General features: G+C 39.6%; 1 protein-coding gene across 6 annotated transcripts in view; it reads right to left on the bottom strand.

Moving 5' to 3' along the window:
* Positions 1 to 18,620, bottom strand: part of LOC122557232 (uncharacterized) — a 152,458-nt gene that overhangs the window by 55,427 nt on the left and 78,411 nt on the right. For all 6 annotated transcript variants that reach the window (XR_015758658.1, XM_043704693.2, XM_087992045.1 and 3 more), the window contains 2 exons: positions 12,542 to 12,673; positions 5,938 to 8,374 (listed from right to left, as the gene is read on the bottom strand). Coding sequence is in view for 5 of the 6 variants with exons in the window: in XM_043704693.2 (XP_043560628.2) it covers positions 5,938 to 8,374; positions 12,542 to 12,673 (2,569 nt within the window). In the remaining variant the exon portion in view is untranslated. The remainder of the gene's footprint in view (positions 1 to 5,937; positions 8,375 to 12,541; positions 12,674 to 18,620) is intronic.

The following is an 18,620-nucleotide window of genomic DNA, read 5'->3' as shown; positions in this document are numbered from 1 at the left end:
ACACCAAATCTAACTGAAGAAAGTAGTATGAATTCCAGCAATTTAAACAGAAGCAGTTGAATACAAGAAACATTTTAATTGATTCAGGAAAGATGACAGAACAACATGGTGATGTTCTGGGGCTCAATATATAACCTCATTAGCAGTTAGTATTAACCCTGGCTCTGCTGATCTCAAGCCTAATAGAGGGTATGAATACATGATAAGACCTTGCATGCAAATAGCACCTTTAATGTAACAATGTACTCCAAGAACCTTCAGAGTACCACTACGCTACATTCAACACCAAGCCACATAATGAGAGAAGTAGTATTGTTTAGCGAAGGTCCTAGGCAGTAAAGTGACAATCACCAATAATTGAACAATTAATATCAGAGACATCCAAGAGACCAGAATTACATAAGCCCTTGTATTCAGAGGACTGTGGACCAGAGAGAGCATTGAGATAGGGAGGGGACAAGGCAATGGAAGGATTTCAGAATAAGGATGAACATTTTAAAACTGGGTGTCAGAATAAATCATGGAGCACTGAAGGGTGATGGGTGACCAGAAATGAAGGATACAGGCAGTAGAATTTGTATAATCACAAGTTTAAGAAAGAGGGAGGTAGACATGGAGTGTATTAGAATAATCCAGTCTGGAAATAGCAAAAATGTGAATGAACATTTCAGTAACAGATGAGGCAGTTAGCCAATGTTACTAAGGTGGAAATAAACAGTGATTGACTTCACTGCAGTGTGATTAAAGGCTTATAACAGGGTCAAATATGACACCGAGGGTGTGACCAGTCTGGGTTCAACCTCAAATGGTTGCCATGGCGAAAGATGGTATCAGCAACTCAGGAATGAAGAGAATCTTTTCTGCTTTCATCATACCCAATGGGAGAAAAGGCTCTGTTCATCCAGGATTGGATGTTGAACAAGCAGGACAACCAGAATTTTGTGAGGAGGACAAGATGATTACTTTTCCTGATTGCTTTCTGGGAGGAAAGTACATGTGTGGATGCTGGGTGAGGACGGATGGAGGGTTTGGCAGTAATACTACATCATTTTCAAATAGCTAAGTAATGCTAGCTGTTTATACTGGCTTAAAATTAAGCTACTGGAAATGTGCCAGAGGACATGGAACTACCTCATGCATTTGTCAGCATTTGAGAAGAGGAAGAAGGGAAAAGCTCAAGCTTAAAACAAAACATGCCAACGCAGGCCTTTTCCATTTGTGCACAGTAAACTAAATGCAAAATGCTCTTTACACATAGGCAATTTAATTTTTACTCTTCTGCAAAAAACAGCAAACAACCAATTACTGTGAATGTGATGTCTGAATAGCATTGAATAGGTATTCCTAGAATCCGCCAGTGTTTCTCACCTATAATCTATTTAAGATTTCTGAATCTGTAGGATTGAAGAAAAATAAATTACTAGTGTTACGAATAATAACTTAGGAGTTCAAATTATATTTTTGTGCTAAGATTGGGGAGGCACAGCTTTAGCTTTATTTTTGGAGTTGTTCTTGTCACTCGACAATAAAGGATATTCTATTCTAAAAAAAAATACGTGGAACGTAGTTTGCATCCATGCATTTTTAATAAGGTTTTACAACCCTTGAAGTGAAGGGATGGGGATAGTCACACAGCAAAATAAGAAAGCTCGAAATAAAACAGTGCTAGAAACAGTGCTCCAGAGACCGAAAGAGACACAGAAAACTACAGAAGGCAATCAGTGTGTATGCGCATGTGCACTTACCAGCAGTGTTAAATTCTCATAAGAAATCCTGCAAGATTACTCAAAACCGGGTTTAGGGAACTTGGAGCTTGTTATGCAGATTTCTTTTTTAGCTGATTCAGGGAAAGATATTAGCGGAGGAAAAGGCATCTCCTAAATATGCAGAAATTCATTGGAAGGAAACAATTTGCAGCTGTCCCTGCCTGAGCAAGCAGCCTTGGTATGGAGACTATAGTAAATCTTTTCTGGGGTTTTTGGTGTTTGTAAGGATATTGATGGGATAAAAGGAATAATGAGAGTTTGAATCATTGTCTGGTGATTGTAATGACTTTTCTAGTCAAATATAGTTTGTGTTTTTGTTAATAAACATTTTGTTTCTTTAAAGTACAATGACAGACCTTTGCTAATATGTTTACTGACTGACCTACAGTTACAAAAACTATATGCAACAAAATTAGGCTCTATTTAAGCCAGGGTTCACTTGGAAATCTAAGTTTTTCAGTATTTATATTAACTAAGATCATAAGGTAGGACTCATCCAGAATCAAAAATCCTTGAATTTAAACTGTTCTGTGAATCCTTAAAAGAAATGACATGTGAAGGTACTGGAAAGCGAAATAAGCATTGTTATAATATATATTATTTGGGTTCAAATTTTAAAATGACTTCAAATTTTGCGAAGAATTTTGGAGCAGAAGATGTGACAATGGATCATTGGAATTCTTTTGACTAAGGCGAAACTAAAAATCAGATATACTGCAGGTAGAGATTAAAGGAGGATCTCATTAACATGGTATAATTCAAGTGATTACTCAGCATTTAGAATAAAAAGGTCAGAAGCCCAAATTTGATAAATCATAGATGGAATTAATTTAGGTTCAGTTACAAATGAACAAAAACCTTGAATTGGAGGGGAAAAAAAAGAGAAAGAGAAATTAAAAACTTTGAATTAGAAACAAAGATGATGAGAATTGGAAATATAAAACCTTGTACTTGTATTTAAAGTCCATATCATTGTATCTCCTGCATTTTTGATTGTAGACCGAAGTGTAATTAGAACCGTTTCAAAACCAAAGATTGTGGACGGAATTATTGCTCTTTTAAAAACAGATGACAAACTAATTTTGTATGGTGTCTATTCTGCCACTTTATTTAAACTATGGGGGTGGGGGATATATTTGTAGATGGAATGCCACTGTAGTGTGGGTACAATGAGAGCTTTGGCCAGCAACAGACAGCTGATTGGTTTGTGATCAGTTGCAGATACCAAAAATCATCAGTTTGGCAGCTCAATAGCTTATGGGTATGAATGATGCAGGGGGAGAAGTCTTCAATCTTCCAGAATAAGTGTCTCTCTCCCTCTCTCATTCTCTCTCTGTAGAGAAAATGCCTGAAGCTTATAGAAATTATACAAGTTATATTCTCCCACAGTTGCTGTAAGCTGTTGCCTGTAACAGATAAGCAAAAGTCTGCCAATCCCTCTATGCCTCCTGTGAAGAGGTGAAAGAATCTGGAGAAATGAGAGTGAACAGAAAATACTGACAAGCAAAGGGGTCCACTCAAAAACCAGGTGGATTGAATAGTGTTTCTCAGTTTTATTCCCTCTACCCATGAAACAATTTTTGGTCTCTCTGCATCTGTTCATGTATATACAAGATATAAAATGGGGATTATGAGTTTTAACTGGCAGAGCCAAATATTGATAGTTCATAGTGATTAGAATGTATTTATTTGCAACAAATAGTAGTCTTGTTAAGTACAAGAACATGGTCAGTGTCTTCTCTTAACTTCCCCATAAATTTGCTTTCTTGATGTTGTGGGATACTATAACCCGAATTTACTTGAAGCTTTGGAGACTAACACAGGCAGGATCCCAAACTCAACAGGCTATTTGAATTTTAATCAGACAGATGCCATTTTCGCTGTAGCAAGGATCTTAACCAAAACCCAGAGTGGGAGATAGAAACTTTGACAATACTCAAAGAAAAGCTCAAAGGATGGATAAGGTATGAAGAACTGTCAAGCTGCAAAATTGTTTAAATTTAAAATGACCCAAAATAAAAGTAGAACTTGTAATCACAGAGCTCAAACCAAGTATTGAGAGAATTTTACCAGCGACATTCATTACAGGGTAAGGATATTATTGGACAATGGTCTCATGCGGTGTTGGTTCAGGAAGATATTTTTAAAGAAGATTAAAACCCCTGTGTCAGTGATAGATTATAAAATACTCAAGCTGTGACATTTTTAAATTTTGTTTTAATAAGGGCTACCTGTGTCAATAAGGCTTGAAAAATTCTATTCTGCTAGTCACAATTGTTTGTTGACATTACTCACATGGCTATTATGATGTCATTATTAAGGCTTATTTTCACAACCAATCATTAGGCAGCTATAAATTCACAGATTGACAGCTCAAAGAGGTTATCAAATGATTAGTTCTCTTTGATGTGCAGATACAACATATTTTAAACAGGGATTTAAATGTTTTCAATGGGCTTTTATGAATGTAAGTGAATTTTTTTTTTAAAAGCTATAACAAAACCGATACGAAAGTGTGGAACTTTAATTCATTTCTTCTTTAGAGCAGCATAAGTCCAAAAGTTGGTGGATTGTGATGGGGGAAAATGCATTATTAAGTTGAAACTGCAGGCTTCATAAGCAATTATTGTTTGAGGGTGGGGGGTTAGGGAGAGGCAATACATCAGCATGGATGATATGACGGATGATGGGGGTTGAATGGAGGTAAGGATATGTGTCAAGGGCGAGTGGATGTGGAGAGTCAAGGTCTAGCACAGATATTTTAACAAAACAACCAGATCAAAGAATGAAAAACTGAACAGGGCCTTTTAAAATCCCACTTTAGCATTCAGTAGCTTCAGTGACCACCTCTGATCTGCATCTGGGGAGGAGGGAGGTGCAATTCCATCATGTACCCACTCCCCAGGTGCGAAGATCCTGGAATTGTTCAGATGCAGTCATGTTAGCTGGTAGATTTCCTCTGACATTTATCCTTATCAGGAACAATGGGAAGCATGTGCAAATTCCACACAGACACTCGCCCGAGGCTAGAATTGAATCAGGGTCCCTGGCGTAGTGAGGAAGCAGTGTTGACCACTGAACCAACTTGCCACCATGTTGACCTCAGCCTTGAACATACTCAATGACCAAATCTCCAAAGTCCTCTGAGGCAGAGAACTTCAAAGATTCATCACCCTCTGAGTGAGGAGATTCCTCCTGACCTCAGTCCTAAATCGGATAAACCTCAAAAGTTAATCTTATTCTGAAAATGATTCCGATTCTGGACACCACCCCCAGCAAGAGAAAATACCCGTCTGCATCTACCCTGTAAAGAAATGTTCATGTTTTAAGGAGATCACTTTTCATTCTTCTAAACTCCTGAGAATAAATGATCCAGGGCTCTTGCATCTCTCCTCAGTTCTCCATCATAAGAGTTAGTTTGACAATCCACAAAGATTGGCATTCAACATGTGCCAGCACCTAAAAACACAAATGAAACATTTCCTATCCACTTACAGTATACTTTTATACTTCAATGCTGCACGGGCAGCTATCATTTTAATACTATTGTAAGGACATGGTACACAAGGCCATTCACCCAGTTTGTGGACTGGACCATTTTAGCCTTATCACTTATTGTCATGGCACTTACTCATTCAGCACGTCTGGATACTCTCAGTATTCCTGGCCAAGTAAGATGCAGTCTAACATATCCAAAGGCTTGTTTGTGTTATGTTGTTAGCTTTGCCATATGCTAAATGTCATTATTGCCAAATAAAATTACATCAGTTGGCAGCTTGGGTCCTGCCTTCATATTCCAGTTATAAACAGATACAGCATTAAAAGGATAATATTCATTCAATCTATACAGCCATGGTAGGTTTTACTTAAACAAAAAGATCTTTTTGTTCATGCCCACAGTTCCCTTACTCCCTCATCACTTCACTTCCCCTCCACCCAATGAGGCCCTGATCACTCACAAGCTGTAGTGAAAGGGGAGACTGCATAAGAGAATGCTTCTTGTAAGAGGAGAGGTAAAGATTTGGTCAATGTGTTTCTTCCGGACACTTTCTGGCATCCTTTAGATCACCATTCCTCTGGTCAGCACAAACAGGTTATTTGACTCACTAAGGAATGAACCTGTGACAAAATGTGGCATTTAAACAAAATAAGAAGATTAGACACATCCTACCTCAGGAAAAGAAGTTTGCAACTGGTTGGACCTTAGGGTGGGATGAGAATCTTCTAGGTGACTGTTATCTGGAAGGAAATACTGATAATGTAGTGTTGGAGTTAAATCAGAATGTTGCACCTGCTGAACTTGAGAAATACAACGTTCTTTCAAAGTGCTTGATTTACTTAGTTTGAGAGGCTCTAAATGTTCACGTTCCTGCTCATACAACTTCTTTACTTGTCCATGGTGAATTGCTTGCTCCAGATTTCTAGGTGAACACACGAGATCTTGCCCAGAATCTTCACTGACTTTACATGAGGGATGTTGGAACACTTCCTTTGCAGAGTGTCTCAGGTGATCACTTGGGAGGGCATGTAATTTGCTGCAAACATTTTGCCCTTTGGATTTTCCTAGCGTATTTGATTTGCTTTGAGGTTTCACAAAATTGTAAGAATCAGAGGAAGAAAAATTTTTACTAGTCTCTTCAAAGAATTTCCTCCTCTCTGCAAAGGGCACCAGTGGAGAGGTATCTGGTTCCTGTAACACTGCTGCCGCACAAGGTTTTGCCTCATCAACGCTGACTTCCTTTACCGCCTTACTTTGCAACTCCCATCCATCATCTGGTGTCCATCTACATTGGCCAGTTCCAAGTACTTGTTGAGCAGTCTTCTGCTCCTCAATATTTTGAGATAATGAACCTGTTTTGCATCTGTTTTGTGGAAAATGGGAGTTGTCAGTCAATGGATGCAAATGCATATTTCCTGTTTTATGAACATCTTCCAAATTGTTCAATCTTTTATTAGGATTTGCAGTCTGCAATTTTGTGCCTGTAACAACTTCTGCTGAGCCACTGGTATCAGACTCACCAGCAAGACAAGTATAGGAATTGGATGGCTTCTCTCTCAAGTCACCTATTTCTTCTGAAGTTTCTTCCATTTGTAACAGCCCAGTTCCACTTTTGTTCTTCTGCAACTGGGCTTTCTTCATTTGTATTTCATTACGCAAATTTGTGGCAAAACGGTCACTTTTGCGCCGCATTCTAGCTACTCTAGAACACCACCCTCGAGTATTTCTGTCAGTTTCATTCTTTGCTTCTTCAGTGTCTCTCTCATCTTCCAAAGTATTGCCACTTCGACCTTCACTCATTTGATCTGGTGGTCTTGGAGGCAAATGCAAGTTTTGCTGCTGGAATGTAGTTTGAAGAGAAGCACTTGTACAAGTTACACTATTCGGCTCACCTTTGCAAGGGGAAGAATTTAGGGGAGTATCCAAAGAGTGATCACAACTGGCTACTTCAATTTCTTGCTGCTTCATTTTTGGTATGGATTCAGGATTCAAGGAATTCTCTTTCATCTGCTCTTCAGATGAAAAATCAGTTTTATTTAAAGTTTTATGAGTAAGCGCTATGTTGGACTGATATTCCTGTTGAGGTATTGATGCACAGTTGGCCCATTGATGACTTTCCTGATCACAATGTGATCTCAAATTATTTTTACCATTGATTGCAAGCGGTAATGAATGCATTTGCGCTGTTAACAACTTTTCAGGTGCACTGTGCCTATGCAAATTCAAAGGTGATCTTTCATTCTGCTTTACCTGACCCAGGCTTACATAGTGACTGGTAACAAATGATGGCTCAATTAAATTGTACAAGTCCAACTGCTCCATCAAATATCGACTGGATTTTCTAGGGAATGTTGTATTTTCGTGCAAAATAATTTTTTCACTTTGGCTCTGAGAATGGCAATGTTGCCTTGGTTGTTGCCTTAACAAACAGCAACATTCTACTGGACAATGGCTAGATATTGGTTTACTGGAGTGCAGGGTAGTACCGACTGAGCACTTTGGAACACTGGCAATATATTGTCCCTCAAAATCTTTATCTTTTGTAGATAACAATGTTTCAGAAGCACATCTTCCGGAATGAAGTAACAGGTTTGTTGCTGCAAGTGCCTCAGAATTTGTCATGCACAGAGATGCAGAGCGAGCTTTGGCTGCCACAAAACTTTCTCTGCGAACAGGTGGCTGCGGAGGTACTGATTTGGTAGAACTTGAAGAATTACCTTCATGTGCATGGGTTGGCAGCATGTTGCCGTTTACAGATGATCCTTTTCCACAGTGAGAACAAAACTGCTCTTCAGATGGCTGTTCCCTGCTTTCATTTCCATTTTGAAGATACTGGGCATCTCCATACTTGGTTGGCAACCATGGCCCTAAGCCATGTAGTATGCTGTCCATGGAGGCTGATTCATCAGTCTTCACTGACGATGACAGAGTATAGTCAGAGGTGTTAGAGCTTGCAGAGAAAGAGCTGTAGGCAGAGTCCCTTTTGTTGGGATATGTGCTTTGGTCACAGTTTTGACTGGGCTGGTCAAGACTGTCCATACTCCCAAACGAACTCCTTTGATCTGTGTTCCGACGGAGTGCTAACTGATCCCACTGTGCAGGATAGTCACTAGAAGAAATAACAGAACACTGAAATTTTAACATGCCACAGAAATCATAATTCTTCTGAAATATATTTTAGCACATAATTTGAAACTGCCAGAGAGTCTTTACCACCACTCCTGCTATCTGGCTACAGGTTTACAATACATTATAAGCTCAGATCTGGTAAAGTTTTCAGAACGTCTAGTTCATAGCTCATGTGTTTCAATATAGACACATTAACTCCTAAAAGCAAAAATTAACAGTATAAAATGGGATAAATGCAACTAAACCACCATGATCCAGTGTATTTAAAAGGTTGAGGTGATATTGTTTGAAAACATTAACAGCTAGGAAGGTAAGATAATTAAAATACTGTGCCGCTGTTATTTCTGCAACATGGAGGACAATGGCAGTTCAGAAGGTTACTTATGTTTGTTTAACAAGATCAGAACAAAAGAGATAGAGCTGTAAAAAAAAAAGGTGTGTCTACTTGATGTCTGAAAAGCTTGCACTGAACCATGCCAGAGGGGCATGGGGCTCAATTAGTTTAAAAGTATTCAGTAGACCAAGAGGTCCAGATAAGGACAGTCTGGAGCAGGGGATATCATAATGGAGATCGGTGGAGCTGAAGAGGACTCTTTGGCTTCAATGCGTTGAATGTGGATGTGTATTTTGCTTGGAGAAGGTAGCTGAAGTTTGTAACTGGCAGAGTACTGTAGCAGAATAAAGTAGCTCCAGGCAACACAACTGCTATTTTTGGCAGAGTTTAGATAGTTATGGCTCAAGAGAAGTCCTACAGAATGGTGATTCCACGTCTTGGAAATAAAGGTCAAGTCTGAGTTAAAGCCCCGAGAGTCACTGCTAGTTCAGTGCAGCTGAGCGTGGGTGAAGGAAACCTGCAAGCAATCGTGCTTGTTACAACTGTGAAAAATCAGAGTAGAGAGAAATTCAGCAGAAGCTGGGTAAAGCTCGATGTTTGATAAAAGTTGGAATTGTGCCATTACCCAGAGACAACAAGCAGCATCAAAAGCTCTGGGGAAGTCAGTATCCGGCAAAAAGCTTGAAATATCCAGCTGGGAGAAGTTGTTGAAGTGGTTGGAGAGGTTTTGCAGGCATTCCAAAACCAGACCTTCAGAAGTAAAGGATTGTAATTCCTTGTAAAGGAGACAGAACTTCAATGACATTGGTGACCCACAGAGTCTAACATCTGGGTGGAATTTGTCCTGACTGTACTTGCCATTGAAAGTGCAGTCTGTGAGTGCTCGACCACAGTTTACTGTCTACTCCTTTTAACTCGTGCTAATCTTGATTGTTAGTGTCCAAATTGCATACATAATGTATGAGATTTTGAATCATTATCATTGTTCAGTATTCCTGTTAGCCATGAGAACACATTCCCAGCTTTGATCATCTTTTGCTTCAGCGTATCTAGAATTTACAATATACATTTGTAAGCAGCATTTTCTGCGGTGGCAGTGAAAAACACAAATTACAGGTTCTAACTAGAATTGGTGATTGATTTAGGAATATCATTGTCAAACATTCCAATAAGAATGGATAGATTCTGCTCTGAGAAGCAGACATACCAACTACACTGCTACCTTGCCATATGTAAAAAGTAGACTAATTTGGATGGGAGTGTTGGAATGAGTCAGAATACAGAAAGGAGATAGAATGCTTGATGTTGTGGTGCAATGATAACAACCTCTTTCAACATTGGCAAAAGTAGTGATGGAGGGAGTGATTATTGACTTCAGGAAGAAAGGAGAAGGACATGCCCCTATCTATATCAATGGAGCTGAGGTGGAGAGGGTAGAGAGCGTCAAGTTCCTAAAAGTGACAATATCTAACAGTCTGACTTGGACCTCCCAAGTAAATACAACAGTCAAGGCAGCACAACAATGTCTCGTCCTCCTCAGGAAGCTTAGGAAATTCAGCTTGACCATAAGGACCCTCACCAATGTCTCCAGATGCACCATAGACAGCATTCTATCTAGGTGCATGACAGCTTGGTACAGCATCTACTCTGCCTAGGACCGTAAGAAACTACGGGAAGCCATCCATCACAAAAGCTAACCTCCCATCCATGACTCCATCTACACTTCGCGTTGCTGCTGAAATACTGCCATCAAAGACCCTTCCCACCCTGGTAATGCTCTCTTCCAACCTCTTCCTTTGGGCAGAAGATACAGAAGTTTGAACATATGCACCAACAGTTTAAGGAACAGCTTCTTCCAAACTGTTATTAGAATGCTGAATGGAAATTTCTAATTTCAAATCTAATATTGATTTTGCTTTTGCCCACCTCCTATTCAATCCTAACCTTGTATGCCTGCTCTGTCTATACGTTGCTGTTTGCTGCAAACTGCTTGTATTGCTCCCAAAACAATTTTTTCACTGTACTTAGGTACATATGACAACAATAAATGAAGTCAAGAGAGAAGGTCCAAAATGATAAATCCATTTGAAAAAGGGAACGGTGTAACAAAAAAAAAAATTCAAGGAACTCTGAGCTAACTGAATGGTGGAACAGACTACAGAAGTTAAAGGACATGCTCTTGTTCACTATATCCCAAAAGGAAATCAGAGGTCATAGAGTCATAGCGAGTATAGCTTGAAAACAGACCATTCGGTCCAACCCATCCATGCCAACCAGATATCCCAACTCAATCTAGGCACACCTGCAAGCACCCAAGATATAAAAGAGACCTAAGGGGCAACATTTTCATGCAGAGGGTGATGTGTGTATGGAATGAGTTGCCAGAGGAAGTGGTGGAGGCTGGTACAATTGCAACATTTAAGAGGCATTTGGATGAGTACATGAATAGGAAATAGGTAATTACTGTTACTGAGCAGGTTTGGCAGCAAATGTAGAGAGAAATCAAGAGTCAACACTTCAGGTCAAGTGACCCTTCCTCAGTACTCCCCTTCTCATTCTTTCCCCTCCCGGATGTGTTGTGACCCTCAGGTGAAACCACCATCAATTGTCTCTCTATAATGAGAGCACAGCCTTGTGGTCTGGTAGGACTAGAGCAGCTTTACCTTTTCCTTCATTTGTATTGTTATGTCTACTGTGGGAAGGCAGAAAACTCTTGCTGATAGTTACAGTAGAAAAAGGCTTGTACCAAACCTAGAATAGTGCTTTACACACTACTAAAAAAGACAATTTTCTGAACAAATGTCTCTAGATAATTTTCTTCCACAGAGAAACAACAGTACTGTTGAAGTTAAAATACTCTGTATGACCTTTCAAAAATAGCATGAAAATGATGGTTAAAAAAAAAAAATCTAAATGCATAATAAAGTTTAGTCGTCAGCCGACACGAGCTTCTTCAGCGTTCAGCAGAATAGTTTTCCAGCCTGATGTTGCATGTGACAGTGTCCTGGTGTAATTAACACACATACAATGATTCCTATTAGGTCAGCAGCACAGACAACCAGCAGCAAGCCATGAACATCTAAACAAAGTAATTCAGGAACGTGATGCTAGATAGTCAGCATTCCTATACTCCCAGACTTGTTTTTAATGTTTATCCCATATTTTCTCTGTTGTTTTCCTGTTGGGGATGTCTTATTATGAACTCTGATTAGCCATTGATGTCTCAGTGACGGCTCTTCAAGTGAGTGGAGAGAGTCAAAAAGTGTGGTGCTGGAAAAGCACAGCAGTCAGGCAGCATCTCAGCAACAGGAGAGTCAACATTTCAAGCATAAGCTCTTCATCAGGAATGTCATTCCTAATGAAGAGCTTATCCTTGAAACGTCAACTCTCCTGCTCCTTGGCTGCTGCCTGACCGGCTGTGCTCTTCTAGTACCACACTTTTTGACTCTGATCTCCAGCATCTGCAGTCCTCACTTTCTCCTCAAGTAGAGGGAGTGACAGTTGAATCTAATTCAGTTTTAGCCCAATTTAGTTACAAGAAGATCCCAGAAAAACTCATTAGTTACTATGCAGGAGCAGAAATCCTATTGATTTTCTCTTCCCTAGCCCAGGAGCACTGAAACATGTAACCCTGCAATCATTATCCCAGCTTGAATCAATTGACTAACACCAGGATTTGAGTTGGTCTGTGTTGCTCTGAGCTATTTTGTGATGCTTTTACCAACTGTGACAGCTTAACTGTTTTCAGATACCTCATTCCTATCACAAGAACAATGCTGATTACCATTTCCAATAACAGTCCATAAGACTCACCTGGTGTCGTATCCTGAGTGCCATGACAAGCTGAAACATCCTGATGAATAGTACATCATAGTGGGCTCAGGATGTGCCTCTGATAACTTGGCTAAGTGCCATGTGTAAGGTCGTATCCCTGGACCATTCTTCCTAAAAGAAAGGACACAAACGTGAGCTGTAGATGCAAGGTAATGAAGTAGTTAATTGTATGCACTATTTAGTCACTTCTCTGTAGACTTTATCAGGCTACCAAGTACTTCAAAAGTGCTTGATCTAGCTAGGAAGCACCTTGAGATGCCCCATTGACATGAAAGCCCCATTGTACAAATCCAAGTTTATTGCTTTTCTTCACAGCAACAAGAATCAACTAAAGGTTGCATGTGAAAGGTACTGAAAAATTCAAGACTGGTATGTTGATAAGACAAGTGCACTTTGAAATTAGCTTTAGTGTACATAGCAAGTTTTCTTAAATTTTTGGGTGTTACTAGGTGCAATGCAATTTCAGCAGCTTCCTCAAGTTTCATTTTTTTTCTTTGAAGTATTAACTGTGACTTTGGTACAGTTCCTCAGGTGTCACAGCACTGCAGCATCTTACCTCATGTGCGAGGACCTAGCTAAGTGCTAATAGCCTTTCTTCAGTCAAAAACAACTCTCCTGACTGATACATTTTCTGATAATCATCACTAGACTGTGGTGAGAAGATGGAACCATGCTAATTTCCTCCTCTCTCACTCAAAATGAAGCAACCTGCAAGACAAAATTGTTAATTTGCCCGAAATAAGTTAATTCTTCGATTGAAGGAATTTTATGTCTGCATAGATTGGCACAACACTCAGCACTGCATCTCCCCACTGAGTCATTAATGTGGACCCTAGAAATATTCCATATCTTTTATCCTTCAGCTCAATTTCTCTTCGTTCAGAGAAGAAGTGGTTACACAGTTCCAGTGGCAGTAGTATGGTTCTAGGTAATGGCTGGGCCCAGGTACCTGACATTAGAAGCCGTGACATCTTGGGGCACCTCAGTATTCGCAGACTGTGGGATAGACTTTATGGCTTTGTTTTTCTGGCAGCAAGGACTCATGGCAGAGGCAGGGTGTGATCTGGATACTTCCTTTACTTTTGGCTGTTTCTTTTACTTCTGCTTATGTTTTCAATGCTGCCTTTTGTCTACTAAGATGGCAGCAGAGAATGACAACTTTGAATACTTTTCACTGCACTCCTGTACTTGAGTACATATGATAATAAAAATGTAAATCTAAATCTTGAAACAAGGAAAGGCTTTGTCTGCATTAACCATGTCTGTGCTAGCTAAAATGGAGCATGTAAATGAAAATGCAGTGTCAAAAATATATAAAAACGCATAATACTCTAGCTTACATATAGCACAACTCTGAGAAAAATGGTGTGTGGATTTTCTCTCTTTCCCCAAACAGATTAAATAAAAATTTACTTCCTATTTTTCATGACAATGATACCCCCCTTTGAACAAAAGTCCAGTCTTTCTTCGACACAAAGCATTCTGAGCTCAGTACTATACAAAGAAACATCAGTTGACATCTTAGTCAGTTCCCAACTCAACTCAGTTAGGAAGAGTTAGTGTATTGGATCCTCAAGGCAGTTTGCTTACTGGACACATTTCAGATAGAGAAGTAGTTCAGGCTGACAACTGCAGTGGAAGCAAAGTCAACACCTGCCTTAGATCAGGAGCTCTGCAATTACTGTAAAAACAGGTCCTGTGACAGTTATTAATTCAAAAGGCTAATAAATATTTCAATATGCTTCTGGGAAATATAAAAGGATCTACAAATTGCAAAATAAGGAAACCACCCCAACTTAAAAGTGTATCACCCAGCACTCTCACATTTTAAGACAATTCCATTCAAGCCATAGTTACAGAATCACAGAACAGTGAATTGTTAGTTTCAAAACCTTGCACCCTCCATTTAAAGTGCGGTCCCATTTAAAGCAAATGTGATATTGAGACAAAAAAATCTTTTGCCACATAAAAGTTCAGGAAACCCAAAACACAATGAAGACCACAGTACTTTGTTAGTAGGTTTGATGATGTAAGCAACATAGTAACATAGACTCTGGCTGCATTGACTGGCTGAGCTATTTTAAAAATTCATTGCTGGAGTGGTGTCACTGGCTGAGTAAGCATTTATTGCTCATCCCTAGTTGCCCTTGAGAAAATGGTGGTGAACTGCTGCAGTCCACTTAGTATAGAAGTACCTCCAGTACTGTGAGGGAAGGAAAAGTGATATATTCCCAAATCAAACTAATGACTGAATAGTGCTCAGGTCAAAACATCAGGGTCAGTGAGAGAATCATTCATCTTGAAAAATGGCGAATTTTGATGTATATTTCACTTAAAAGTAAGTTCACTGATAGATTTAAAGAGTTTATCATCAGTCTCACTGTTCATTATAAATTTCACTTGCAACATTTCTTCAAACCAGAGGTAATAATGAGGGAGTTGAACTAACATCAGCACAGATGCTTTAGTAAAACATTGTGCTCGCTGGAAGGAGTTGTTAAACCAAATGATGCAAAGAGAACTGGATTTTGCAAAAATAACTTCGAGCCATACTCTCATTCACAGAAGAGCCTCTTGTTTGCATTTAGACTGCAAGTCAATGCCAGATTCTCCCAAATGTTGATGAACTCTGCAAATAACAACAAACCTTGCACATAATAATCAACCCTGTCCTTTAACCTCACAAAAACTTCTTCTTAGTCAACAGATAATCACAAAATTACATTCTCATGGGTCTGCAATCATGCCATTGAAATCCTTCACTCTTTGGAATGCACCCCACTGAAAGGAGGCAACATTTTTGCCAAGCTATATAATAAGTGAAGACTAAGACAGTAGGGCATTGACTGAATCAAGAAACTGGGATCAATTATATGTAGGAGCCAAAGTAACATCAGTAGATATATAGTCAGTAACACATCTTTAATTTTTTTCCAGTTCTGGTGAAAGATCATTGATCCGAAACACTGTTTCATTCTCCACAGAGGCTACTTGTCCTCCTTGAATATTTCTATCAAGTTTTGTTTTTATTTTGGCAATACAGGGTGCTGGCCGAGTGGAATTACATTTTCGTTATATTTAGCACTGGAGGATATTTGCCATGATTTCACCATCAAATGATGGGTATTATTAAAATAAACTTTATCTGGAGAGCAGAGTAAAACAGCTATATTTTCATGGACATCAATTCCACAGGTATCCCAAGGAAGCTAGCTAGTTTAAAGAATTGAAAAATAGGGAGGGAAGACAACATTATAAATCTCTTACAACCTGAGAAACAGAAATACCTAACATACGAATGCTCAATGATGAAACAGCCATATTATTGGCACCACTGATTTTACTGGAGTTCTCATCACATGCTCAGGTTAATCCAGTTCCTTCACAATTTCCCACATAGGAATTCACAGGCAAATTCCCCCATACAATCAACAGTACTCATTTAAAACAAAAACAGTTTAGTAAGCAGCAAATTCAATTAGAGTCATAGACATGGACAGCACGGAAGCAGACCCTTTGGTTCAACTCATTCATGCCGACCAGATATCCCAACCCAATCTAGTCCCACCTGCCAGCACCTGGCTCATATCCGTCAAAACCCTTCCTATTCATATACCCATCCAGATGGCTTTTAAATATTGCAATTGTACCAGCCTCCACCACGTCCTCTAGCAGCCCCTTACACACACACACACACGCACACGACCCTGTGCGTGAAAAAGTTGCCCATTAGGTCTCTTTTATATCTTTCCCCTCTCACCCTAAACCTATGTCCTCTAGTTCTGGACTCCCCCACCCCAGGGAAAATACTTTGCCTATTTACCCTATACATGCCTCTAATGATTTTATATAACTCCATAAAGTCACCTCCAGCCTCCAATGCTACAGGGAAAGCAGCCCTAGCCTATTCAACCTCTACTTATTGCTCAAATCCAGTTCAATTTAGTTTAGTAAAATAAGTTAGTTCTAGCTTGTTTTTTTTTTAAAATCAAGCACTGCTGAAAGCAAAAGTGCCCTTTTCAAAAGGTGGACTGGGGGAGAAGGGTGGGGGGAAATGATTGCATGAGTTTGGAAGCCCGATCTGAATGCAAGGCTTAAGAAAACACTGCAGCTTTCTGGCCTCTTTCAAATTTTAAAACACAGGATATTTCAACTGCCCAACTCAGAAACCATTTCCTGCAATTCTCCTGTCCATAAAAAGAAGAAACACATTGTTATTTTTTGTGATCAACATTTAAATAGCGGCATAACAAGAATTCTTAAACTCCCTTGAGGAGGCTGGACTGAAATGTTTACCATATAATTTATATTTTGAACAGAGAAGACTGATGGTTATGATTTAATCAGCATTACTTACCAATCATTTAACTTCTATGAAAACAAATAGATTTGACAGGAGATTTCTTTCTCATTTCAAAAGAATCCAAACTTTTCTTCCCTCCTCCTGTGAAGTGTTGACATGGCACTAGTTGCATGTTTGTAACTCATCCATGTTAACAATTAAATCACTAAGGCTGGGAGAGTTTCTACAATTTAGCCTCAGTATCCATGGACCTGAGGGACAATGAAGCCAGCTCAAAATGAAACTGCTGACCACTGAGCATTAAGAAATCACAGAAGATGTACATTTATTAATTTTCAATGCAACACTCATGTCCTATTGGGTATTATTCTCAATGTACTGGGATCACAACTCAAGAAAAGCAACAACGGATTGTTTAGGCTATCTGCATCCAAGCTGAGCATCAAACACTTCCAACAGTGGATTAGAGAAAGAAACAAATTGCTGTAAAGTTGTTTCAGCCCAATGCATTTCTTAATAGTTAGTTCTCTGCTTGGGAGAAGCTCACTGCCTGACAGTGTCGCAAGAATGACAGATGAGGGAAAAAGAATTGATCAAGGTGAAAACCCAAAATTTAACCAAAACTCAACCATCAAAATATTCCTCAATGTGACATTAATGTGTGTGTGCCAATGCAGAGAATGAACACATAATGCCAAAAGACCTAGCTCAAAAATAGACCAATGTAGAAGCCAGTAGAGCTCCCCTCAATTTTAAGGTCAAAAGTGGGGATGTTCACTGATTACACTATGTTAAGAACCATTTGAACTCCTTAAATACTGAAACAGCCCCACTCTATTGCAACAAAACCTGGATAACTTGGATCACGTGGCAAGTAACATACATGCCAAGCAACTGCCAGGCAATGACCATCTTCACCAAGAAAGAAAACTGCTGAATCCTCCACTACAAACAGCCTGGAGGATACCACTGATCAGAAACTAACTGAACAAGTCAAATATTTTGGGCTACAAAAACTGGTCAGAAACTGGGAATCCTGTGGTGAGTAACTCACCTCCTGCCCTTCCAGTGCCTGTCCACTACTGATGAGGCACAAATCAGAAGTGTGATTGAAAACTGTCCACTTCCCTGGATGAGTGCTGTTCCAGCAACACAAGAAGCTTGACACCATCCAATACAACACAGCCCACTTCAAATGGCACCTGCCCCACCACCTTTGATAGTTATTCTCTTCAGCACTGACACACAGCAGTAGTATATACCATCTGAAGATACAGTGCAACAACTCACCAAGGTCCTCTAATAGCATCTTCCAAACCCATGACCTCAAACATCTAGAAGGACAAGGGAAGATGCATGGGAACATCACAATCTACAAGTTTGCCTCCAAGCCATTCACCATTCTGATTCGCAATTATATCTCACTCCTTCACTGTCAATGGTTTAAAATCCTGGAACTCCCTTCCTAACACCTCAATGGCTGTCACGACACCTTAGGAGCAGCAGTGCTTTTAGAACGCAGCACACCTTCACCTTCTCCAGTGCCATGAGTAATCTGCAATAAATGCTGGCTAAACCAATGATGCCCACATTTTTAAAGAAAAAAAACCTAAACATTAGGAGCTAGGCTGAACTTGCAGTGAAACATGAGGCAAGATTTACTATAACTGGCAAGACAGTCCTGGGGCAGGAACAACCCTAAAATTGGGCATGAACGGGCAGGAAGGCTTCTATGGTGGGAACTGAAAACTGGTT

This window comes from Chiloscyllium plagiosum, unplaced genomic scaffold (assembly GCF_037043375.1).
Source record: "Chiloscyllium plagiosum isolate Xiang-an unplaced genomic scaffold, Cpla_swu_hap1 HiC_scaffold_11, whole genome shotgun sequence".
In the NCBI taxonomy this organism is placed as follows: domain Eukaryota; kingdom Metazoa; phylum Chordata; class Chondrichthyes; order Orectolobiformes; family Hemiscylliidae; genus Chiloscyllium; species Chiloscyllium plagiosum.
This window is presented reverse-complemented; position numbering and strand designations above follow the sequence as displayed.